Source organism: Mustela erminea, chromosome 6 (assembly GCF_009829155.1).
Source record: "Mustela erminea isolate mMusErm1 chromosome 6, mMusErm1.Pri, whole genome shotgun sequence".
NCBI lineage: Eukaryota > Metazoa > Chordata > Mammalia > Carnivora > Mustelidae > Mustela > Mustela erminea.
In genome coordinates, this window is record NC_045619.1 from 75550674 (window position 1) to 75576980 (window position 26307).

At 35.4% G+C, this 26307-nt stretch overlaps 1 protein-coding gene across 11 annotated transcripts in view; it reads right to left on the minus strand.

The window, feature by feature from the left end:
- The window catches only part of KIF21A (kinesin family member 21A), a 151198-nt gene that overhangs the window by 2538 nt on the left and 122353 nt on the right, over positions 1–26307 (minus strand). For 4 of the 11 annotated variants that reach the window (XM_032347744.1, XM_032347740.1, XM_032347739.1 and 1 more), the window contains 11 exons: positions 24387–24601; positions 21945–22052; positions 20443–20571; positions 18230–18268; positions 17546–17560; positions 13398–13534; positions 11055–11235; positions 7207–7371; positions 5179–5296; positions 3366–3536; positions 2335–2534 (listed from right to left, as the gene is read on the minus strand). In XM_032347744.1, the coding sequence (XP_032203635.1) occupies positions 2335–2534; positions 3366–3536; positions 5179–5296; positions 7207–7371; positions 11055–11235; positions 13398–13534; positions 17546–17560; positions 18230–18268; positions 20443–20571; positions 21945–22052; positions 24387–24601 (1478 nt within the window). The remainder of the gene's footprint in view (positions 1–2334; positions 2535–3365; positions 3537–5178; positions 5297–7206; positions 7372–11054; positions 11236–13397; positions 13535–17545; positions 17561–18229; positions 18269–20442; positions 20572–21944; positions 22053–24386; positions 24602–26307) is intronic. The other 7 variants (XM_032347745.1, XM_032347741.1, XM_032347738.1 and 4 more) reach the window with 3 other exon arrangements.

Here is a 26307-nt window from a genome sequence, read left to right on the forward strand (position 1 = left end):
CCACTCCTTTATTCAACCATCCAATCAACAAATGTCTACCAAGAACTTGCTGTGTTCCAGGACTATTCAGGTGCTCAAGACAATTTAAAAACAAACAAACAAACAAACAAATAACAAAACCTTCCTCCATTGTAGATTATACACTCTAACAAGAGAAGACAGTGCCTGGAAAGCACTTAGAACAATGCTTGGCAAATAAGCAAATAAGCTTATTTGCAAATAAGCAAATAAGCACCATGCAAGTGTGCTAAATGACAAATAAGTAAGTGGAACTAGTTTGAAAATAGCCTTCTTGGGGCGCCTGGGTGTCTCAGTGGGTTAAGCCTCTGCCTTCAGCTCAGGTCAGGATCTCAGGGTCTGGGATCGAGCCCCACATTGGGCTCTCTGCTCAGAGGGGAGCCTGCCCCCACCCCCAGCCTGTCTCTCTGCCTACTTGTGATCTCTGTCAAATAAATGAAAATAGCCTTCTGATTTTATTGGCCATTTTCCTGATTTTTAAGTTACATAGTAAATACATTTGCATCTGGTGCACCATGGGTAAAATGAGAAAAAGTTCAGTTCTTCAAAAATAAGACTACACTGTGGAAGAGAGGTATTACAGTAATATCATAATTCACCCACCAGATCTCAGTGACATTCAATACTTTGAGTCTTATATTGAGTGTTCCACAGCTTTGAGGGGTATTAAGTTATTGCCAGTAAATTACCAAGGACACAGCAAGTTTCCAAGAGAATAAACAAAAGTGGTGAGTCTTAAGAAAGTAATATTATCTTAGAAATTACATCAATGAAGCACCAAAGGTAAGCACTTTAGAAAAACACAAAAATAAATCAGCTTTGAGGTATGCAATAGTAAAAATCTAAGTGAAAAGAGAAAGTACGAGATACGGAAAGTAAATCTCAGCAAAAAGAGGGATTCAATGAAAATAGCACGAATAATAAGAGATATCACAGAAATATAGCAGAGGTTTCAAAATAAAGTCAGGGTAATCATGCATTTAGGATAGATGAATCAAGAATGTGCTCTGATTAAATTAAATGTAAAAATGACAAAAGGAGATTTTCAAGATAGATTCTCATGAGACATATTTTATTTGAATGAGACTAACACCTCACATTAGGGTATATATCCTTTCCTTGCCAACTTACTTATATACACATTGTGTCATTTTATGGTCACAACATGTCTCCACTTCCTTCAAGTGTCTTAAACATCACTTCTTCAGTGAGGCCCTCATCAACCACCTTACTGTGTGACCTCCTCCCCATGATAGTCTCTTCCCTGGTCTCTGCTTTCTTTTTCTCTACAGCACCTATCATGTGCTCGCTTCAGCAGCACATATTCTACAGCACCTATCACTATGTAATCTATTTTACTTATTTTTTTTCCTTTTCCTTAGAATGAAATGGGGGTGGAGGGGCCTGATCTATTTTGTTCACAGCTCTTCCCAAGAGTCTGGAACAGTGCCTGACATATTGGAGACGCATCATGAATGAAAAAATAAGCAAATGAATCCATCAATCCAGCCTCCCTAAAAGAAGCAGCAGATATTATTATTGTTAAGTTATTACTTAACAATCTATACAGCTGACCCTTGAACAACATGGGTTTGAACTACGAGGGTCCACTTTCCCATGGATTTTTTCAATAAACAGCACAGCACTGTAAATGTATTTTCTCTTCCTTATGATTTTCTTAATAACATTTTCTTTCCTCTAGATTCCCTTATTATAAGAAAATAGGATATAAAATATATAACATACAAAATATGTGCTAATTGACTAAGTATATTACCAGTAAGGCTTCCAGTCAACAGTAAGCTATTAGCAGTTTAATTTGGGGGGAGTCAAATTTATATCTGGAGTTTTTGACTATTCAAGGGTCAGTGCCCCTAAGCATGCATGGTCCAGATGTCAACTGTACTTTACAGAGAGGTAGAAGAGGAACAAAGAGATTTTTTTAAAATGATTTATTCTAAGTGTAAAGAATGGCAAGTTCAGTCTTTCTGGAAAGAAACCCTTTAAAAATTTTATATATATATATATATATATATTTTTTTTTTAAATTAGAATCACCAGGGGAAGATCTGGCTGCGGAGTTTCTAGGATAAGCAGAGTGCTAATACAGAAGTAACACTAGTCTCATGTATTCTGGAGATTAAACTCAGTGCCCAAAGTGTACAACAGAAAATATAAATAAGAGATCATAAATAGAATGACTGTAATAAAAGAAGGGTTTTATATATTCTGTTTCCAGACATTTACAACTTATAATATTTATTAAATCTGAACACAAACAACCAATACAGAGAAAAATCACATGGAAAAACTTACTCGGCTGCAGTAAAAATGTGGGTGGAATTAACACATATGGCATTGATAGGACTATCATGACCCTTCATTTCTCCAACTGGCACAAAAGTATCCACGTTCCAAAGCTTCAGAATGCCCCCTCTGCAGCCACTGAGCAGAACCGGGTGCCCTGGTACCACTCCTAGGGCACAGACCCAATCCTTATGTGCATTTGGAACTTGCTGAGAGAAAATAAGAAATCAGCAGCTTAAGAGGAGCCTTCCAAAATGACATTTTCACACCAAAGTAAGTTACAGAACATTTTTGTCGACAAAACAATATCTGGAACACTGAATGGCCTGGAAACTATAAAGATTATTTTCTATGCAATCATTCTTAGCGATTTAAAGAAATAAACCTGCAGTTTGCTTCCAATTTGCCTCAGTTATTATCAGAGTTATCAATATTGGAGACCTATAATGTTAAAAATCTTACAGATCTAAAAGATGCAGAAAGCATACAGAATTTTTCACATCACATTTTCTCCTTGGGAGTTAACTATCTCACCTTTATCCAAAATGAATTTAAATCAACAAGTTTGAAAAGTATAACCTGGTATGTAAACTATAAAGAATGCCTCATAAAATCCCTGCTTTCAACCTTTGATAGAAAACATGGAGGTTTGAGGCTTTTTGGAGAAGACCAGAGCTAACATATACTTCATAATGAGTGAACAGTAATTATAAGCTCAAACTAAATGACAATACTTGAGTGTAAATATATTTAAATGAATAGTATAAAAAGTCACAGCCAGGAATGTATATAAAAGATTCTGAATACAATAAATGCATCTATTGCCAAGTGTGTTCTATTAATATGCATGCTACTTGTTCATTTTGTTTTCATCTATTTTTATCTAGAAGATATTATTAAATATTGAATGTTGCCCTTCTCATAATTAGTAACTCTGGTGACTGAAGACAAAACATTCTTTAAGGGGTTCTTCAGGTTCTTACATAGACTACTGGTGGCTTTGAAGTACCCACTCCATCCTGTGAAAGGCTTTACATTACCTGTAGAAGGTCTTTTTGAGCTAGGTCCCATTTCTTGATTCCATTATCTCTGGATCCACTAAATAGGTTATCCCCTTGTATGGTCAGTGCTTCAATGCCATCATAATGAGGGGGCTCAAAATTGTGGGTGGGACTCACAGTTCCCAGAGCCCCTTCAGTTACATCAAACATCTAAAAAAGAAACAGAGAGAAAGCAGACATCCTATTTAACTTAAAAATACACACCTATATGTTTCATACCAGAAACACATACACATGTATATTAACCAGATGTGACTTGTTTTGTTTTACTAAATTAATTTTTTTACTAAATTAATTAAATTAATCTGGTACGAATGGCTCAGGATGAACCCAGGTCCTATATTCACATTACTTTTGCTTACATGTCACATACTTATGGGTCTGTAGGCTTTTAAGAAAAGCAACCAATTTTTTCACGTCTGAGTGTACAAATGATATCTGCTCAGTAATACAAATACTATGAATCAATCCACTTGGAAGTCACAAAAATGATACAACTATTATTTAAACACTGTTAGCTAGCTCTGCAATCCCAGTGGTCATCTCAAATTTCCCCAAGGTGCTATTCAAAACCTCCCACCCAGGTGCCTGGGTGGCTCAGTGGGTTGGGCCTCTGGGTCATGGTCTCGGGGTCCTGGGATCGAGCCCCGCATCGGGCTCCCTGCTCAATGGCAAGCCTGTTTCCTACCCCCTCTCTGTCTGCCTCTCTGCCTACTTGCGATCTCTCTCTCTGTCAAATAAATAAAAATCTTAAAAACAAACAAACAAACAAAAACCTCCCACCCCCCTCAGTTGCCCTCATCTCTTTTAGTGGGTGAACTTGTGATTTCTTGGAAAGGTTAGCATGATCAAAAATAAACTTTTTGGACTCTTCCCTCCATTCCAAAAGTTTCCTTTTACCTTCAAACATTCTCTTACCCTTCCTTTCTTTTTGAATGCTAAAGTGTGCTTACTGCTTCCCGAAAGGTTCACATCACTGATGTGGCTCTAACTGTTCTAACCACCTTCATCAATTACCACCACTTCCTTCTTCACACTTTCCCTCTCCACCTGGGCCTGCTTCCTAAGCAGACAGGCATACCCCAAGTCTACCAAATACAAAATCCTTTTCCCTTAACCATTATGTTTTCATGTACCCAACCCATTTTTCATCTCTTAATCTCAGATTCTATAAAGAGTATTTATTCTCTTCCTATCTCTGTTACTGTGTCCTCTTTTTATTCCTAAACTGGTTCTTACAGGAATTCCCAAGGCTGAGTCCTGGCAACCTCTCTCTCCCTTGGCCATGTCAGCTATTCTAACCCCTTGACCATCTGCTTCTAATCGAATGGCTCCCAAACCTGCATGTCTAGTCATAACTTACACTGAGCTCTAGACTTGCCTTTCAAATGGCCTACTCGCATACATGAGGATGACTTCTATTACTTAGTATCTCAAATTTAACATTTCCAGAACCAACTGTGCATCTTCCCTTATCTGCTAATTTCATAAGATCCAAAGACCATAATAAAATCAGTTATAAAAGATGGTGACAGTGAGACTTATGTATTAGTTGAATGACTGAGACAAAGATCTTTAAAATCCCTATCTTCTATGAAAAATGAGAATACATGATTGAATAATAAAACAAATAAAATCAGAAACTATGAGTGAGGAAAAGATCACCAAGAAAAAGTAAAGGACAGAAATGGAAAAAAAGAAAACTGATTAAAAGAAAAGGGTTCCAGGTGCATCTGAATACTTCAAAACTATCACTTAATAAGAGGATATACTTCAACTCTGTCATACACACTTTGATGTAATGATCCTTGGAGCCAGTGACGATTAGATCTTGTCCGTTAGAAATCTGATCTACGGTAAGGCACATAACAGGGCCTAGGTGTCCTGTTAACTTTCCTGTAGACTGAAACCTTTAAAAAGAAAGAAAATAATTTTGTTTGAAAATATTTCTTAATGTGCTGAGGCTAAGCCTCCACATAAATGACCTATATTCTTTGATGAAACTGTTGACTAATTTTCTTTTTTACTTTAGCTCCACCTCTTTGCAACTCTCCTTAAATTCAGTCCAAAAATGACAAACTAACCTATTCTATGATTGAAGTGTGAGGAGTCCTAAATAAGTTAGTCCAAAGTGACTAATGTCATTCAGACAGTAAACAAAAATGCAGCGAAACTTGCTAAAGACTAATTTTAAATCCAACCCAGTCAAGGTAAACCTTAATCTCTTAAATGTCCAAATATGTTATAAATATATGACCGAGGTCCAATTTGGAATTTGATTACAACAACTGTTATCACTTATGTAACTATACAATCAATAATAACATGGAAAAGGATTACTTTATAAAAAACACATGTATTCTCACATATACACATACACATGTATGTACACCCATAATATACATATGTACACACACTCATATATACACCTACATATACAAATATGTGTATATGTGTATCAGAAAGTAGGCGGTCTATTTCATCAGTTATCATAAAGATTGAAAATGATCAGGATATATAGCTAACTGGTAGAAAAATGTATGACAACAATTGTCAGGGGGTTACAATGAACCTTTGTCTCACAGTCCGACCTCAATCAAGCTGCTAGAATATACAGATATATTTAACTTGTAAAATGTTAGTTTTTTGAAGACTATTCTCTTAGTTACTTTGTTACAATAAATATACATGTAATCATGTTGCTGAAATCAAGCAGGTTTCAAAAGAGCTAACTTTTCAGCAAAAATAGAAAGTGTAAATATTTTCAAAAGCTGGTATCTTTTCTGCCTCATGTCAGGACTTTGAGGGTCTTCCTCCATGGTGCTCCATGAGTCAAGTTTTAACACCTTCAGGAATGAACCAAGTACTCACCTGTTTTCTCATTTTCTTAAACAAGCACTGTGTTCAATTTTCTACATTCTATTTCTAAAGAGGAGTACTCAGGACTATGTTTCTTCTCTTTCTCTCTCATCTATTTACTTGTATATTTTCTCTATTAAACCTTCTCAGTCATGTGTTAAAATGTTACAAGTTATAACTAGTTATTTTCAGTTTCCAAAATATCCGTCACTCAATATCCTGTAATTGCCTGTTTAGTGACCATTATCCTCCATTACAACAGGAGCCCTAAGAAAGTAGATACCACATTTGTCTTGCTCAGACTTTATTCCCAGCACCCACCACGGTCTTGGTGCACTCCCTCCCAGAATTGATGATGAAAAAATACTTAACTAATAAATAAATATTCCCTTACTACCAAAATTTTAAGAACTAGAAAAGAAGCTAAAAAAACACTCAACTGAAAGATAAAAGCCCATATTTCATGGCAAATAAAAACAAAATCAGAGATGTAATGCTTTAAATTTCAACTTATCATTTTTTTACCCATTTTGATCTTAATACTTTATCTTTTCTATTTATTTTATATTCACAAAAACCCTATAAGGATTTATGCCCAAATTTTTAAAATTAGATTTATAAACTAAAAATTCTGACATACAAGATGTTTAAGTGATGCTGCCCCCAAAATAACTCTTTCAAAGGTCCTGGTAGAACTAGAATGAGAATCTTGATCTCTTCCTAATAAAGAACACAAATTGTAGACAATTATTAAGAAAGGCTATTTTCCCTCATATACTTTTTTTTTTTTTAAATCAATGGAGATTAAAAGAAAGGAAAATTGTGAGCTTGCTAATGAGGACAGAAGAGATATTTAAGGGTATTGGGCCAAAGAGAAAAGCCTATGATTTTATATTAACTTCTGGGGTTATAAGAATTAGACTTCATATTCACCAATGTATTATTTCCTTAAAAATTCTACCTTTTAAGATCCCACATTCTGACAGCATTTCCAGAAGCTGCATAGAGGAAAGTGCCAGTTGGGTTTAGAGCAATTTGATTTATCTGGTTTTCTCCAGAAGGAATAGCTACTGTCCGGCTGGTACTTGCAGAACAGGCATCTCCAAGAGTAACTTGACCTGAAGATCTTAACAGAGACAAAACAAAGGGAAAAAGTCACATTTCTGGGCAAGAGTTCAGCTTAGGGTTCCTTGAATTCCTAGGAAACTGGCAAGAGTTCAGCTTAGGGTTCCTTGAATTCCTAGGAAACTGGCTGTAGGCACAACAAGCTCTGTGTCCTTTGGTCACTATGTCAACCATACACAGAACAGGAACACAGAACCTCACACACACATACCTGGCACTTATAAACACATTTAATGAGGAACTGAATAAATGAATGACTAAAACAAGATGATGTGGCTTAAAATTCTTAATTTGTAAGTCTCATATAACGCTAGGAATTCCAGGCCCTGAGTTAGGGATGACCAGAACATCATTCAAAAACATTAAATGTCAAACACTTAAAAAAAAAAAAAAAAAAAAGACTCAACAAATGATAGAGTGCTACAAAGGTAATTCTTTTTTCTGCAGCTTCCAGAAGCCCCCTGAGGAGCCAGGCCTTCCAATACCCCTTTTTGTCCATAAGAATTGCCCTTTGAATTAAAGACACTGAGGATTTTTCAAGGCATTTTCAGTTTTAGTTTACTCTAACTCAGTCATACATGGAGTATTTACCATGTGTTAGAGACTTAAACATAACTTATTTCTATTTCCTCGAATAAATTCTAAGTGATAAATACATTCTTAAAATTTGAAACATTTTTTCAGTTAACATCCAAAATATCAAGTTATAATTAATTATTTTAAATTTGACTTCAGTGAGTCAGCTGGACTGGCAGATTTTTAAGATATAGTGTTCCTTTTTCTATAAAATTTCCATTAAGAGACTTATATTCAGTACAGTAAATAATGAGTAGTTCTCAAAATACAAACTAGGACTTATGTTAATAATCCTTACTCTATGAATTATAAAACATAATCTTTCCTATGTTCCCTTTGCTTATTTAGAACAAGAGTTCACCTGTTTTAATTATGTAAAACAGTTTATACATCTTATAGCAAGAAGAATCATTATTTTCTCTATATTTAAAAGACATATATGATAACACAGAAGACCAACTCATCCTCCAATTGTCCAACCTAACCCACAGTTATGAAACTGGTGTTCACACAAAAGCAGTAGGTCCTAAAACAAACAAACAAAAACTCTCAATTATTCAATACCTGCTAATTAAAGGCTACACGTACTTCTTAACTGTCTACTATGGTGATATTAGCCATTTTTCCAAGGACTGGTATTCATTTGAAACAAGAAATGTAAATCATTTAACTACATCAAGTAATAAATACTATGAATCTGTAATACCTTAGTACTTAGGAGGGAGGAAATATGAAATGTACACTTAGTCACAGACCAAATATAATTCATTCTTTCCTACTTAATACCAGGCTCTCTTTTTTATTTAAATTCAATTAGCCAACATATGTTACATTATTAGTTTTAGATGTAGAGGTCAATAATTCATCAGTTGCATTCAACACCCAGCGTTCATCACATCACATGCCCTCCTTAATGCCCGTCACCCAATTATCCCATCTCTCCCCCCACCCCCTGCCTCCAGCAACCCTCAGTTTATTTCCTACAGTTAAGAGTCTCTCATGGTTTGTCTCCCTATCACTTCGCATTCAGTTGGCCCTCACTTCCCCTATGATCCTCTGCACTGTTTCTTATATCTTATATTCCACATGAGTGAAACCATATGATAACTGTCTTTCTTTGACTGACCTATTTTGCTCAGCATAATACTATCTAGTTCCACCCATGTCTATGTAAATGGTAAGTATTCATCCTTTCTGATGGCTGACAATATTGCATCATATACATGGACCACATCTTCTTTATCCATTCATGTGTCAATGGACATCTCAATTCTTTCCATAGTTTGGCTATTGTGGACATTGCTGCTATAAACACTGGAGTGTATGTGCCCCTTCAGATCATTACATTTGTATCATTAGGGTAAATACCCAGTAGTACAATTGCTGGGTCATAGGATAGTTCTATTTTTAACATCTTGAGGAACCTCCATACTGTCTTCCAGAGCGGCTGCACTAGCTTGCATTCCCACCGACAGTAAAGGAGGGTTCCCCTTTTTTTGCATCCTCACCAACATTGGTTGTTTCCTGATTTGTTAATTATAGCCTTTCTGACTGGTGTGAGGTAGTATCTTATTGTGGTTTTGACTTGTATTTCCCTAATGCCAAGTGATGTTGATCAATTTTTCCTGTGTTTGTTGGCCATTTGTATATCTTCTTTATAGAAATGTTTGTTCATGTCTTCTGGCCATTTCTTCACTGGATTATTGGTTTTTGGGGTGTTGAGTTTGGTAAGTTCTTTACAGATCTTAGATACTAGCCTTTATCTGGTATGTCATTTGCAAATATCTTCTTTCATTCTGTAGGCTGACTTTTTTTTGTTGACTATTTCCTTTGCTGTGCAGAAGCTTTTTATCTTGTTGAAGTCCCAATAGTTCATTTTTGCTTTTGATTCCCTTGCCTTTAGAGATGAGTCTTGCAAAAATTTGTTGTGGCCAAGTTCAAAGACCTCGAATTCTAAATACTATTTTCCCCTAGTACTAAAGTTTTCCAGTTCTGTGTGATCCATAAACTTGTTTTTAGCCTGTTGTTCCTGCTAGTCTTCTGGGGGAGGGGCCTGCTGCATTGCTTCTCAGGTGTCTTTGCCTGGGCAGAGTTGCACCACCCTGGCCAGGGGTCTGGGCTCAGTGTAAGCTGCTTCAGGCTGCTCTATGTGTCTTTTGTTCTCTGACAGCTTTCTGTACCACTTTAGCAGATGAAAATAAAAATGGCAGGACCCTGATCTCCAGTCCCTGAAGCTGAAAGATCATGGCCCCCCACTTGTCAGTGAACCCTCAGAGAAAAGCAGTCAGTCACTTTTGTGTGCATCAAACTCTGCAGGTTTCTGTGTTGCATACCCTCATAGGTCCTCCTAGGGGAAAAAGGAGGGTCACTCAGTTTCTGCCACTTGCAGGGCCCCTTCTAGAAGAGTGGTCACTCGATTGTGCTGTGGTTCGCAGTTTATGGCAAACTCAGTGGAAAGCCTGCTCCTGGGCTTCCCCACTGTTGCTAGCTTCTCTGCCGCAGTGCATGGAAATTCTGCCAACTCAGGCACCTTCACTCTTTCTATGACCCCAGGGATCCTGAGACCACACTGTCCCACATAGGATTCTGCCCAACTTCACCACCTGAGCATCTTTTGGGCTAGGACATCACTCAGGGAAGCAGACTTCTAAATATTCTGACTTTGTGTGCCCTGTAGCTGGTTTATGGAGGCTCACTGTGGTTTATCTTCTGATATTTCCCCTCAGATTCACTTCTCCACACCTCCTACCTTGCAAAAAGTGGTTGCTTTTCTATTTGTAGAATTGCTGCAATTCTTTTCTTAGATCTCAGGTTGAATTCACAGGTGTTCAGAATGACTTGATAGATACCTAGCTAAATTCAAGGGACCAGATAGATCGAGGTCTCCTACTCTTCCCCCATCTTCCCTCCTCCTTACATTTCTACCAGGCTCTTATATTTTCTCAATAGTTTCTCCCCCTTATATTATCCACATTCTTACTTTAACATCATCCTTTTGGAAGCAGACAGGTATAAATAAATAAAAGTACATTCACAGTCCTAACTTTTCATATATGTTGTACATATGAACTATTTGTCCCTTATGCTATTTGTCTTTAAATTACTTACGTCAGTGTTCGAATGCACTTTGCCGAATCTCTGATATCCCACACCTTAATATAAGATGTGGACACAGTGAAGACCAAACTTGTATAATTACAGTATTTTACAGACACAACGTTGTTGGGATGACCCCCCAATGACATTATCTCCTGCCCAGTCACCAGATTCCATACTTTACAAGTACGATCTACAACAAACAAGAAAAGAAAAATACTATCAATATGAACTACATTAGGTTCTCTTAACAATAAAAATTATGTAAACAGTTTTTCTCCTATGAAAATGAAATGAAATAAGAAAAAAGTAATTATTCCACTAACCTGGAACAGACATCCTACCTCCACCCTTGACCCTCTGCTTCAGGTTCAAGGGTAAAGTACATATAAATGATTGAATGAAAGCCAAGGATGTCTGGTATATGTATTATGTGGTATTTTAAAAAAATGATATAAAATTTAATAATAGTTGTACCACAAGAATCTTGCCTCAAATTGCCTCTAGATTTAAAATGGCATTCCCAAATCAGCCTCTTTGAAATATTCTGCTTTGATTACTCCTATCTCCTCAAAGCACTCCACACTTACCCTTTTCTTTTCCAGTGTCACTGATTGATGGAGTTTATTTTTGAGCACAAAACATAATTATAAACTAATTATTTTGGGGTTTTTTTGACATGTCAAATACATAATTATCCTGGAGATAAATGTAATTTGAATTTAAAAAGTACATTTTCACAGTGTAGATTCTTTAATTGGATATTGGATGGCTTGTCATTCATAAATCCTATATTCTAGCTAGACTGTTATATTCCATTATATACAATGAGCAATAAATGCTCCTTGATTAAACCAAGTCCTTTAATGTCCCTCAATGCTAAAAAACTTTCACTAGCTCCCCAAATTTCTGTACATGCTACCTTTCTACCTTTCTAGCTCTACTGCTCATCACTTATCTTAAAAATACAGTTGACCCTTGAACAACATGGGTTTGGATGGGTCTACTTATATGCAAATTTTTTGATATAGTACAGTCGTACAGTACTAAAAATGTATTTTTCTTCCTTATGATTTTCTTAGTAATATTTTTTCTCCAGCTTACTTTATTATAAGAACACAGTATGTAATACTTATAACATATATGATATGTGTTAATGGACTATATTATTGGTAAGGCTATTAATAGTTCACTTTGTCAGGAAAGCTATTTCTAGTTCAGCTTTGGGGAAGTCAAAAATTATATGCAGATTTTCTTTTTTTAAGATTTTATTTATTTGACAGAGTACAAGCAAGGGAAGTGACAGGGAAAGGGAGAAGCAGGCTCCTGCTGAACAGAGAGTCAGATATGGGGCTTGATCCCACAACCCTGGGATCATGACCTGAGCTGAAGGCAGAGGCTTAACCAACTAAGCTACCCAGTCGCCCCTATATACAGATTTTCGACTATGCAGGGGTCCACACTCCTAACCCCCATGCTGTCGAAGGTCAACAGCATTCTACTTTTCAATCCAATTGGATTTAGTTTCCAAACATACCCCACTTTAAGCTCTATGTCTCTGTTTATGTTGTTCCATTATCTTGGTTGTCAGTCATTACCTGTCACTATCCAAACCATCCTATAAGATTCATCCTAAATATCTCCATGGGAAAGCCCTGCTTATTTCTCACAGGCTGGCATAACAGCTCACTTTTCTGAAACCCCAAAACTCTTAGTCCTTAGTCCTTAATTCTTCAAGTATTTACAGTTGATCTCTAGTTGCCTGCAATTATACCAAAAGGGTTAAGACCACAGGTTTGGAGATGAGTAGACATGGGTTTCCAATCGTGGTTCTTCCACTTACTACTAAGTTTACCTGGGAACATTATTTCATTTCTCGAATCCTCAGTTTCTTTATCTGTAAAATTAGGATGTGACATGCATTTCCCTAGGGTTACCATAAGAATTAAATGAGATGTAATCTGGATAGTGTTTAGCATAGTCTCTGACATATAGTTAAGTGCTCAAAAAATGGTGGTTGCTATATCTGATTCTCTTTACCCACGGTGTACATTGTAATGACCTTTGTCAATTTTTGTATGACCTGGATTTCTAAGTTTAGCACCCTGCATGCATTAAGTACTCAGTTACTGAAGGGTGATGTATCCTCCCAACATTTTATTCATATAACATCAACAGAGGTCTTACTTTCTTCCCAACTATGTCATGATTTTATATAATTCAGGAGGTGAACCAGATTATCTATCAGGTTCTTATGGGTCTTAAGCAGTTTGACTGTTTTTTTTAAAGCCTGTTAAAAATGTAATCATCTTTTAAAAAATCTGCTAACTATCCCCATGAAGCAGTTACTGGCACCTTTTGATCCAGTGAAGAGAAGATCATCAGTAGAATCCACACAGAGCACAGCTTTTGTGTGCCCTTCAGCGATGTGAAGACACTGCAGTGGAGAAGTTCTGATTCCTTTTGAAGCAGGAAATGGGTTGATTATGCCCCTGAGATGTGGGAAAGAACAAGACTTACTTCAGTAACTCTATCATGGGACTGACTGTATTTCCCCCCTGACTTTAAAAAGTCTTTCTAAGTAATTAATAGAATTCAGACTGCTCCCTTATCTCTTTTTAAAGGAAAAGGACACAGAGACAAAACGTGAAAGCATAATAGTAGTGATGGAGTCTATCAACTAATCAGGCATCAGCCAACAGGTGCGTTCTACAAAGAGCAAAGCCCACAGTCCATGAGACTTTCTCACTAACAAGTCCTTCTCCCGAAAGTTTAATGTAGCAATACTGGGAGCTAGTTGATTATAGTAAATTCTGACAAATAAGAAAGGATAAATGATGGACAACTGGAAAGTGTGACACTTTGTCACGCTGGAATGTGACTCTAAGTCAAAAAGAACATTCTGGAAAAAGTACAACACATATCACCTAAAATACTGAAAAAAAAAATTTCAAATGAATTTGAAAAGAGATAGGAATGATAGCGTACACAGAAATTCTAAAGCAAGAGTAGCCCCAAACTATCAAGAAATTAAAGACAAAACTCTAACGGTCTCAAAGAAGATTAAAAAAAAAAGAAACTTTAAAAGTACAGTGAGGCTCCTTAGAGAGCTTTCTCATAAGCTTAATATTTTTAACTTTAAAATTTAATTTAATTTTTAATATTAAAATATTTTTAATATTTCTGCTTTATGCCATTAGACTACATACATGGAAATATATAGGAATTTAAGACAGGATCTGAATTGAAATAGTTGTGTCCAGAAGACTAAGACCATGTATCATTGCTCACAGCAGGAAGAAAAGTTATGTTGAATCATGTCTGCTATATACAAGACAGATGGCAATAATATCAAAACAAATAACAGGGATTTAAAAAAAACACATTTCTATATTCTTTGGTGGGGGGCAAATCAGAGAGGAGAGGGATAATCTTAAGCAGGCTCTATGCCCAGTGTGGAGCCCAACGTGGGGTTCAGTCTCCCAACCCTGAGATCATGATCTGAGCCCAAATCAAGAGTTGGATGTTTAACCAACTGAGCCACCAGGGGCCCTTCTATCTTCTTAATGAAAAAGAACAATCTTCAATATGTAATGGGCAGAAATGATTAAGAAGAAATGTAAGCCCAAGATAAGTTAGAACTGACAATAGAGAGTTATCCAATGAATTTAAGTATTTTTGTTTTTAAGTCATTATATCACAGATTTTTAAAAGGATATACCATTGTGGACGTAAAAATCATTGTTGGGTCACTAACACTGATAAAGGGGACAAAACATGGAGACGCAAATTTCTAAAAAGCAGAGGGAAATAGGGGATTTCAGAAATTATAGATGGGTAAAACTTCTTGTGGAGTCTCATAAAGGAAAGTATTAAACAAATCATTATAAACACTTAAAAATAAATGTTCAGCAGTTAAGAGATAACACTAATGTCACAGAGGAAGTTCTTTGTAGGCTTAATAGCAAATTAAGGGGATGTCATATTCACATTACATGTTAACTTCAAAAATATCCATACAATAAGTTTTCCAAATGATATCCTTGTGGATATGGTAGGTAAGTACAGAACTGTTATAGCAAGGACGTTCCATCAGTGGTTGAAGAGGCATACCTAAGCAGTCAATGTTCCCGTCAATCTGGAAGGACATTTTCAATATCTAGTGAATGTTTCCCTAGCACTAAAGACAGAGATGGCAAATTTACTACACTGATATGTTAAAGAGCTAGATACTGTATTGCATTGTCTAAGAAAACAACAAACAAAATTTATTTACTTTAAGTACCTACTTAACACTAAAATAATCACTGGATATAATTTAAAGATAAAATTTAAAATGTAGAATATAGAACAGAATGCTCCAAGTAAGAAAACACTTAATAGTAGCTTAGATTTAGGGGTGCTTGGGTGACTCAGTTGGCTAAGCATCTACCTTTGGCTCAGGTCATGATCCCAGGGTCTTGGGATCGAGCCCCATGTGGGGCTCTGTGCTCAATCCAGAGTCTGCTTGCCTCTTCTATTTGTGTGCTCTCTCTCTCAAATAGACAAATAAAATCTTTTTTTTTTTTAAGATTTTATTTATTTATTTGACAGACAGAGATCACAAGGCTTTAACCCACTGAGCCACCCAGGTACCCCTAAACAAATAAAATCTTTAAAAAAAAAAAAAAAGTAGTAGCCTAGATTTAAAAAGCTAAAGAGGTCCTTATGCTAAGTGAAATAAGACAGAGAAAGAAAAATGCCATATAACTCCTTTATACGTGCAATCTAAAAAAATATGTATTTAAAAAACGCTCACAGGGCACCTGAGTGGCTTAGTGGGTTAAAGCCTCTGCCTTCGGTTCAGATGATCTCAGGGTCCTGGGATAGAGCCCCACATCAGGCTCTCTGCTCAGCAGGGAGCCTGCTTCCCTTCCTCTCTCTCTGCCTGCCTCTCTGCCTACCTGTGATCTCTGTCAAATAAATGAATAAAATCTTTTTTTAAAAAAAGCTCACAGACACAGAGAAGAGACTGGCAATTGCCGGGGGGTGGGGTGTGAGGGGTGGCAGGGTAGGGGATAGGAGAAATGACTGAATTGTTTTCTGTGTTTATTTTAGTTTAAATAAATCAAAATAAATACATAAATAGCTAAAGAGATTTTTTAATTGAATACAAGATCAATGAATCAACAATTTATGGTTCCTCTACCAACACTTTCAATAACTTGTTCAATAGAAGTAACTATATCAAGAGAAAGAATGTAATAGAACTACTATATTCTGCCAAGACCACATCTGGAAGGAGGTTGAGTTCTAGATGCTAGACTTTTAGGAACACTGAAAAACCGGAGACTTTCCAAAGCAGAGGAAGCAGAACGAAGGATCTACAGACTACATCATATAAGGAGCAGAAGATGAAAGTAAACCTACTGAGCTGATAAGAAAATATTCATTGGAGAGAGCATACAAGAGCAGGTTAAGGGCTGAATATTTAAAGTCATATACACACAAAAAAATGTATGTGGATTAATTCAATTAATTAATCCCAGAAGATTAATTCTGGCAGAGCCTAGGAGGACTGATGAATAAAAATGTAAATTTAACCTCAGGACTGAAAAAACAAACAAACTTTAAGGTCTAGTTATAATGATTTCAAAATGTGGAAGTTGTTCATCATCACTAGAAGTGACATCAGAAATTATTATCACTGGATATATAATTACAAAGTCCAAAGTAGTATTTGCAGATAAGTGTCAATGGAGATTCTTGAACTTAGTGCTCAGTAATTGTTTGTAATCTAAGAAGTTAACCAAATTAAAACCGAAATGGAAGCCAAACCTCCCCCAAAAGTCTGAATCTCCATTTTGAAATCCTGTTGATGTGAGGTCACATCTATGAACCGAAGCCATAGAATTAGCTTCATATGTTCAAGAGGGTGATCTAACACACAGTCAACTGCTACCATTACCTCTCAAACAGAAAATATGCATATATATTCCAACGAGCTGATCATAAAGAAAAAAACTCAGGTTAACAGTCTAAGACATAATAGTCTGTGACGTCAAAGGTTGTAATATTACTAAGTGAATATTTGCCTCCAGTGACTTGTGTAAGGCATTGCCACTGGGAGATACCTCTTTTTCATTTTTATGTATTTTAATATCCTTGATTATTCAGACTTCTAAAGAAAAATAATCTCAACATTAAATATAGCATTTTGCTAAGATACTGAAAAATACTCTCCAATATTCACATTATGACTAATATTTTATAGAGATTACCTTACACCAAAGACAATTTTTAAAATACAGAAATTGAAAACATACATGTATGGTATTTCTTTCAATATTAAAATTAATCTGTTCACATTCTAAAATTCAGAAATCAACTTAAAAATTGTTTAAGGTCCAATATTGCAAAGTTGTACAACAAACTGGTCTAAAGGAAAAAAAATGTTTATTTTTTTCCATGCAAATCAGTAAAATCTTGTAATATTATAAATGAGATTAATTTCCTCTGCCTACCTTCTGGAGGATCTACTGATGATCGGCAAAATGGCCATAAACAGGGGAAACAAGTGCAAAAAGAGAGGAGACAAAATGATAAGTGGAAAGAGGAAATGATAGAGAGAAATTAAGGGTCCAAAAAAAAAAAAAAAAAAACCCAGAACATGAAAAAATTCAACATTGTTATTCTTAAAACAGCATCTATCAGTAGAAAATATTTATTGTTTTAGAAAAACTCCTTTACTTTCTATTTCTTCTTATATTTTAGGTATCAGAATATCTTTTCCCCCCAGCCTATCTTTTTTTCAGGTTTTCACAAAACCTTCCATAAACTTTTTACTTATAATCAGTAAACCAACCAAAAAATACCTTATTTACCTCCCACACTTTGAAGGATTAAAAACATTTAATCACTGAGGAACAATGAAATCAATATTCATAAAACTTAATTTCTTTCAGATAAAAGATTCATAGAAAACAAACATCACAACCTTCTGTGCTATTATACAAAAAAAAAGTTTGCCACTGCTTTGTCTAAAAGGTATGACAAAAACATACTAAAATTAATATGTTTAAAAATATTAGTGTGTTTATATGGTTTACAACAAGTTACGCATACAAAAGTGAGATATGCTGATAGTTTCTAGGAAGGCATCTTAGAATATCAATGAAATGCCAGAATGTAGGAAAGATAGAAAGTACCTGTGTACCTCCGACAGAGAGGAATCACTTTCATCAGACCTACAGTGAAAGAGTTAGAATTATGAGGAGAAAGAACACAGAGGTCAATAGGTAAAGACACTGAGATTGAACTGAAAACCAACAGTGTGAATAAAAGAAATATAGCAAACATTTCCTTTATAGCGAATGCCCTACTTTTCTATTTGCACTGGATATCTGCAAATTCAATGTACAGCTACATTTGGTAAAATATATTATTCTTATGTATCTACTAAGACTTTGAGGACAAAAACTTGCTCTTAGTGATCTACAGAAAACCTATTAATCTTCACTTCTAAAATTTAGGCCCTGAAGAGGAACAATATCGAGTAAGTAAAAACATCACTTCAAGTTTCTTCCTATTTAATTTGATTAGTACTAGAAATTTTTCCTCATTTAAACAGCTATTAATGAATTTTATCCATCTTGATAATTACTTTGGATTTAGATTTTAATGTGGAAGTTGTACAAATACATTTTATATGTTTACATGCAAAGCAAATTACCCAAAAAGCAATAATTTTGACTTTAACTTATCTCAAAAACATGGGAGTTCTCCTGACAAGGGAATCCCTCAGTAACACAGGACTTTAGTAGGATTTTAAAAATAGGTGAGCCACTCCTGTCAGTCCTACCCTGAAACTTCCAAGACTGGCAATAAGTCTGATTATCGTGAAAATCTATCCAGTTTGTACAATAGGCTTGGCAAGGAGGACAGTGAATGCTGACAAGGACTATAACCAGAAACAATATGTGGGATCTGCTTCTACTGAAATATGCTACTTTCAAAAAAGAGTTTGAAAGAAAATGATTCAAAAGGTAGGTGAGTCTTTGAACGTGTAGTCTGTTATTCTGAGTTTTAGCTTATAGAGATGATGACAGAGTCAAATTGGTAGCTTATAAAATATGTCTGTAGAAAGTATAAAACTTATAGAGATGATGACAGAGTCAAATTGGTAGCTTATAAAATATGTCTGTAGAAAGTATAAAACTATGACTAGATTGTTAAAATTATCAAAAGACTGATGGAAAACGTTATGCCTGTGAATGTTGAATGTAAGGCAGACAAAATTTAGTCATTCTTATCACTAGTGAAAATAGACTTCCCAAAGACATTCCTAATGTTCTTCTACTGTTTTCTCAATTAAATGGGAGCTGTGACTTAACAATGATAAAGAGGTTTTTTCAATAACACATGATATTCATCTATCTAGGTTATTTTAAAGAACATGTCATCTACTGATTAAACTATATTAAAATCTAATCAAGAACTTCATCTACAAGTTAAGCAGATAAAAAATTCTTTCAAAATGTGTGCTTCTCTAAATCTACAGAGCCATCAAGCATGATCTAAACATGCCAGGCAGATTTTAAACAACATCTTATAAATCTCAGAAGCTGTTGATGTACACAGGGAGATTAAAGCATAGAAAACAAATAATAGGGGTGGGAAACTGAATATGAAATACATACATCCACAATGTTACCATTAAAAATCAAAGCAGGTAAGTCAGAGTTAATAAATATCTTACGGCGGGATTGTTAGTACTGAATTCTTGCAAGAGAGATTCTGGCTTAACGTGGAAACGTTTTTTCACTTCAAATTTAAGGCAAATTGTATTTCTCACACACCTCTAACTTCTCTTCCTCCACAACCCACTTTCAGTCCTAACCCCCTCCACCTATAAAGGAACTGTCTTTTATTCTTTTATTTTATTACTAAAGTTTTGTGATGGATTTGTGTCAAACAAGCAAATGGTAACAACATATGACAATGGTCTTTGTAAGCTGTTATATGCACAGAATGTAAAATTATTTACCTCTTTTCAACTCAAGCTATCTGGATTAGAGGCTTTTGTGGGTTCAGAGAAGCTGAAGAATCCCAAGAAATGTAAATTTCAAGTGGCCTCAAAGATATTTCGATTCTAATTTACTTAGAAAAGAAAAGGCAAGACAAGTGCTGAAAGTATAGCTATGCAAATCTACAACAGGGAATAATGTTCAGCAGGAAAATAATTTTCTCTCATCTTTTCTCTGTGCTTCATTTCCCATTAGAGAAACGTATCAAATATGGCAAGAGTTCACAAGTCAGACCTCCTCTCCCACACAGAGATGGCTAAATGTTCTCTACAGACTGTACTGAAAGGTTCAGAATACTGTAATAAACAGAGGGGCTCTTTTCCATAAAGACTTACTTATCCTGCTGAACGGATGTGTTTCCCTGAGAAACAGTAAGACGGTTAAAAACATTCAGTTCATTACGGGGCCGGCTTGGTGGGGAAGAAGGAGGTGAAAGACTAGCCTCTGAAGTTCCAGAATCTGAGCTACAAGAAAAAAAGAACATTAAAATAGGTGGCTTTAATTGGTTATTATTTGTTAGGAATGTTATAAGAAATATGCTTAAAAAAAAAAAAGCTTTACATTAAAGAATTCCTTCCATCCTTTCTCTTCCTTTTTTTGTAAGATAAAATACAACACTGAACCACTAAAAACAAACAAAAAACCTTTTTCACTGGATTGTGTTACATTGTCCACAAGATGGCACTAAAGAAAACGTTCAGTCTGCTGAAATCTAAAGTCGTTACAAAAAGAGCAAGCCAAATTTATTTTAGAGTTAAAACCAAGCTACTCACTTGACAGATGGGGAAAGAGAGCCAGAGTGTTTAAGAGCAATTTGCTTTTTCAATGATTCACATACTTTTATTTTTATACTAGTTATTTGCTCCAAACCCCACCTCCCTTGAAACATTCAATCCAGTAGAAACAGGGAATTACATCTTTAAATTCAGGAAACAAGGATGATTAGAAAGATAATTTCCATAACATTCATGTCAGCCAAACCATGGGTCCAAGTAGACTGTGTTGGCATAGGGGAGAGATGGTATAAGATTGTCCACGTGGGTACAGAAAATATATGAAAACTCCTTTTTATGTTTATTTTTATGTTAAAAAAATTTGCTTTACTAATATTTAAATGTAGACTGGCACTGATAATCTCCCTCGAGACCATGTCAGGGTTCTACAAGTCACACGCAGCACCGCAGGTGACCTGAGGGAGCAGTGGGTGTGGCAGAGGGTAGAGAGGTGACAAGGGACTCACACCCCTCCATTCAACTTTCCACAGGTTGTCATATTGCAATTGACAAATGTCCAGTTAAGTAGATCATCAGATTATATTATGTGCTGTTAAGTAAATAACCCTCACAAAACACACAAAGTTTTTTTTAAAGATTTCAGCAAAAAACAATTTAAAAATAAAAGAACAGCAAGAGAATGGTACAACTAACACACCCTATGACTAACACTAGTTTTGTCAGCTACTTTAAAGAGGTAAAAATCAGTGGCAGTTTGATCAGTCAAGAGCAATTTCAAATTTTTCTACAAGACTATCTGAAATACAGATTCACTAACCTTCATCTCAACTGTGTATGAACTTTTACAATGATATGAACAAATAATTGAAAAATAAATAAGGATACATGATTTGGGGCAAGCGTTCAAATATTTTTACAGGTGTCGTCTGTGACCAAAAGGCATTTAGCCAAGCCCACAGCTGACTTGATTGTCTTATTAGTCAAATCAGTTATAACCATAGAACCAGCCTACACTTGGAAAACTGTAGGACTATAGTCCTTTAGCATTTAAGTGCAATAGACATTTTATGCAATCTAGTTGATAGAAAGTATGCATAACTTACTGTTTTTGTTCCTTGGACTTTGATTTTTCTGCTTTTTCATATGCTTTTCTTCTGGTTATAGGGGACGGCTCTGGTAGTTTTTTTTCTGATAGAGATGACTGTCTGGAACTAAAAGAGAAAAAGACTCTCTATCAAATTTTAAAGATATACATACAACTTTGTCAGATATTCAACCCAAAAATTTTAATAGATTAATAACTCGAACTTGAGAAACTATTACTTGGGAACAAGAAACAAAACTAGGAAAGGAATATGTTACATTTGTAATTAGTTGACAGAAGCCTGACACCTATACGTTTAATTTGTAAACTGGCAATCTTATTAAATATATGCAAACCCATTATCTTTGAATACAAATATCAAACCTAGACTGCCAAATAGCTCAAATCAATTGTTTATTTGAAACACAGATAATTACGTTGCTTAGAATTATTTCAGATGGAAAAAAAGCTGTCTTTATAGTCTTACAAAAACAAAAATATTAGAATATTAGGATATGAAAAACAATGAGATTTAATGAATTAATATGAAGACAGTCAAAAACAGACACACAAATAACACCATAATTTTACCTAACTAGTATTTAGATATTAGTAACTATATAAATTTTAATAATAAAAACATTCTTAACTTTAAATGCTGAATAGTGGCTATGTAATTAACAATTTACAACTCTTATTTTTGTGTATGATGGTAATGAATTTTGACTAAAAAATGAATTTTTGCTATTGTAGGCTAGTTATATTAATAACAAAACATACTAAGGAATTATAAAGCAATATTACCAGAATCAGAATGGGCTTACATGATTCTCATTTGAAAGTGAAAGCTAAATATTTAAACTTCATGTACCTGACTTTTCTAATCAAAAGAAATCACACTTCAAAAACCCTTCATCAAGCTAAATCATAGAGGCCACCTGAGTAAATTATTTTACATCATGCAGTAAGTCATGCAGTAATGACTTACTAAGAGTTACCACACCAACCATGTCCAACTCTTAAATTTTTACAGGATGACACAAGCATCTGAATTTATGAAAACCTGAAAACAGATCATGTGAAATGACAGAGTCCAAAACATATATTCTCCAACCTGTCAATAAGGATACACTTTAAAAATGAAAAAAAGGGAGGAGGGCAAAAAGAAGGTATTACCTGAATGTGGTTTCCAGGCCACAGATTTAGTCTTGAAGTCCCAAAAGTCTCAACTTAAATCTGTTCCTAAAATCTATTCTATTTATATCACTACCTTCACCAAAAGCATTTCTTCAACAGTCATCTTATCAAAAAAGCACTGAAGCCATAAGCTATACTGGTTAGCATTCTATATCAGCAAATCCCATAGTTAATTTAGTTAATTACATAGGCTACATTAAGCACATGCAAGAAAGCTGCCATCATTAAAACTAAATTGGATGGAAAGGTAGCAGATGGGCTTACTGAATGGAAGACGACAGAAATATCTTCACAAAATGAAAGAAGTTTTTAAAAAGTTTTTTAAAAAGAAGGGAGTTATGGGAAACAGATACTCAAAGGGGAAAGTTTGTTATATTTTATTATTTGCTGAGTCCTGTAATATGTGCCATTTTTTGGTCAATATTCCTCAACGCAGTAATGTAATCATTCCATAAATCATCTGCTAGATCATATGTGAGGGTTACTGGGGAAAAAGTCATTAAAAATCTTTACCAGTGAATGACTGATCTAATTTTAATATAATTATCAAAAAACACAAACACACATAGTGTACACACACTACGGGTAGAGAGCTCTTTGTGCTCAAGACAGCAGTGAAAATTCTAAATAAGTTTTGTTTTGAAGAGAATGTCTTTTGTTCATATTATCATAAATGGGAGAGAGAATATTCTCTCCTGCAAATCTTTAATAATACCAATAAAAACATCTTGTGTATACTTTTATCCCAGACATGCAATGCAATGTGCTTCAAGGCAAAAAATTAGGAAAGCTTAAAATGATTGCTTGTAATTGATACTTCTTTTTCTTTATAGGGTTAGCAAAGGTTTGCTATCCTGACCAGACACTTAAAACGAGAAAATACATTAATTTAGAGCAAATCTGAGACTTTAAAGCTTCTGTTTTATATAGTGGTTTTATAGACATAAATACCTGATTCGATGTTCCTAAATAAATTTTGTTTGTAATTCATAACTCAGCCTTGACCCTTAAGAATGACCTTCAATCTTAGAAACAAGTAATGCAACTGAACAGAGAATATTTCATCTTAAATGATTTTAAATGTCAAAAAAATTAGGGGAGATAAACCTAACAGAAAACCTTTTGAAAATCAGAGATCTTATTTACATAATTTTTTAAACTAGAAATAAGAAATTAGCAACATGCATATAAAACATTAAAAAAGAAAGAAAACAAAAAAGAAAAGCCAAAACAAAGGAAGTTAGTGTAGCTGGGCCAGACTTACATGCTGCCTATCTTAGAAGGGAAGCCAGATGGGGGAGGGAGCTCTTTTTCCCTAGCAGAAGTACCACTTGTCTCTGTATTCATTCCAATCTCTTGCCCTTCTGCAACAGGTGTAAGAGGGCCAGGCAAGGAGGCATCTCCTGTACTAGTGTCTGAAGCTAGTTCACTGCTATCTGCATACAGCAATTCCATTTGAGTGGTGGTTCTCCTTCGGGCCTAGTCAGAGAATGGAAGGAAAAGCAATCAGGAGCAAACTTTTGCAGAAATGATTAGGGAATAGAGATTTAATATTAGTTTGAAATAGGTAAAAACATTGAGCATGTCATTTCCTAGCAAGTGTATCAAACACAGCATGTAAGATAGTAAAACAAGCCAGAGCTATAGCCAGATAAGACCTTGAGAGGCCATAATAATAGCCAACATTACTATTGTACTTACTGTATGCCAGGCATTGATCAAATGCCTTATTATATTAGTATGTACTACCATTATCCCAATGAGGAAACTAAGGCACAGAGAAGCTAAATAATTGACCCAAAGTCACACAGCTATTAAGGGGCAAAGCCAGATTCAAAAATAAGCAACTTGCCACCAATATATCTGCTATCCCTGCCATTCATGGCCAGGTCTCCCAACATAGAATTTTTTAAATAAGAGAAAAAAGAAAGAAATTAAACCAAAAGTTAACTGCAGGGAAGCTCAACTAAATTCTAAATTCCTCCATTTAAATGCTTTTTTAACTATCACTTTTAGTTTTAAATTTTTGATACTGCTTTTTATATCTGCTTCTCAGATTTGCAACCTTGTCCTCCTGATGCCTTAGCTGTGTTTTTAACCTGCTTGCTAAGTAATTCAACACCAGCCTGCACCAGCTCTTGCATCATGGTGAGGCAGGGGAAGGTTATTTTTCTAGAATCTAAACTCACTCTACACAGTCCTTTTCCTGCCCGTGAAAACTAACTGACTATCCTGTTGTTGCTCAATTGTTATTATCACTAAGGCATCAAAGGATAAGCAAGGCGTTTATCAGATTATAAGCCTCTAAAGAGCAAACACCCTGTTCTATTCAACTTTATATCCCCTGCACTGAGCACAGTGCTGGTACATACCTATTTAACATACACAGTCAACTTTACTTTTTCAGTGATGAAAAATAGATGATACGAGATCATTTAAGGTATCATTGAGGTTCAAAAGGAGTAGCAGGTAGTACCTCGGAAAACTTCTGGGAAAAAGGAAAGCCTTCCAACCAGTTTTTTACCTCGTCAGTTCTCCTCACTGCCAATAGCCCAAGGCAGAAACGAATATGTTCTTAGGAATCCCTAACCACAGAGGTTCCTTCAGCAGATGAACTTAGGGCCCCACTTCTCACCTCTCCAGCATCTCAGCAGGGCATGAATAACTAGGCTTTCAGGGAGCCTGAAAGACATTCAGGACCTTAAGAGATTCTCTCATCTACTTAAGATGGAATCCAAACCATACTAGGATGTTTTCTCTGAGTTTGGGTAACTTCTGCTTAGTCACTTAGAAAAATAAAATACAAACCACATGTTGCCAAGGATCGTACATAAAGCCTGGAGACTTTTTTTTTTTAATTGGCTTGACCAGTGTTTTAATTTTTTTTTAAAGATTTTTATTTATTTATTTGACAGACAGAGATCACAAGAAGCAGAGAGGCAGAGAGAGAGAGGAGGAAGCAGGCTCCCTGCTGAGCAGAGAGCCCAATGAGGGGCTCAATCCCAGGACCCTGAGATCATGACTTGAGCCGAAGGCAGAGGCTTAACCCGCTGACCCACCCAGGTGCCCCTAGACCAGTGCTTTAAAGACAAGTAAATCCTACATAAAAATCTGTATTTAAGGCTTCTTTGGAAAAAACAGTACCTAGTAGTCTCAGGCCTATATTCCTCATGACAAAAATAAGC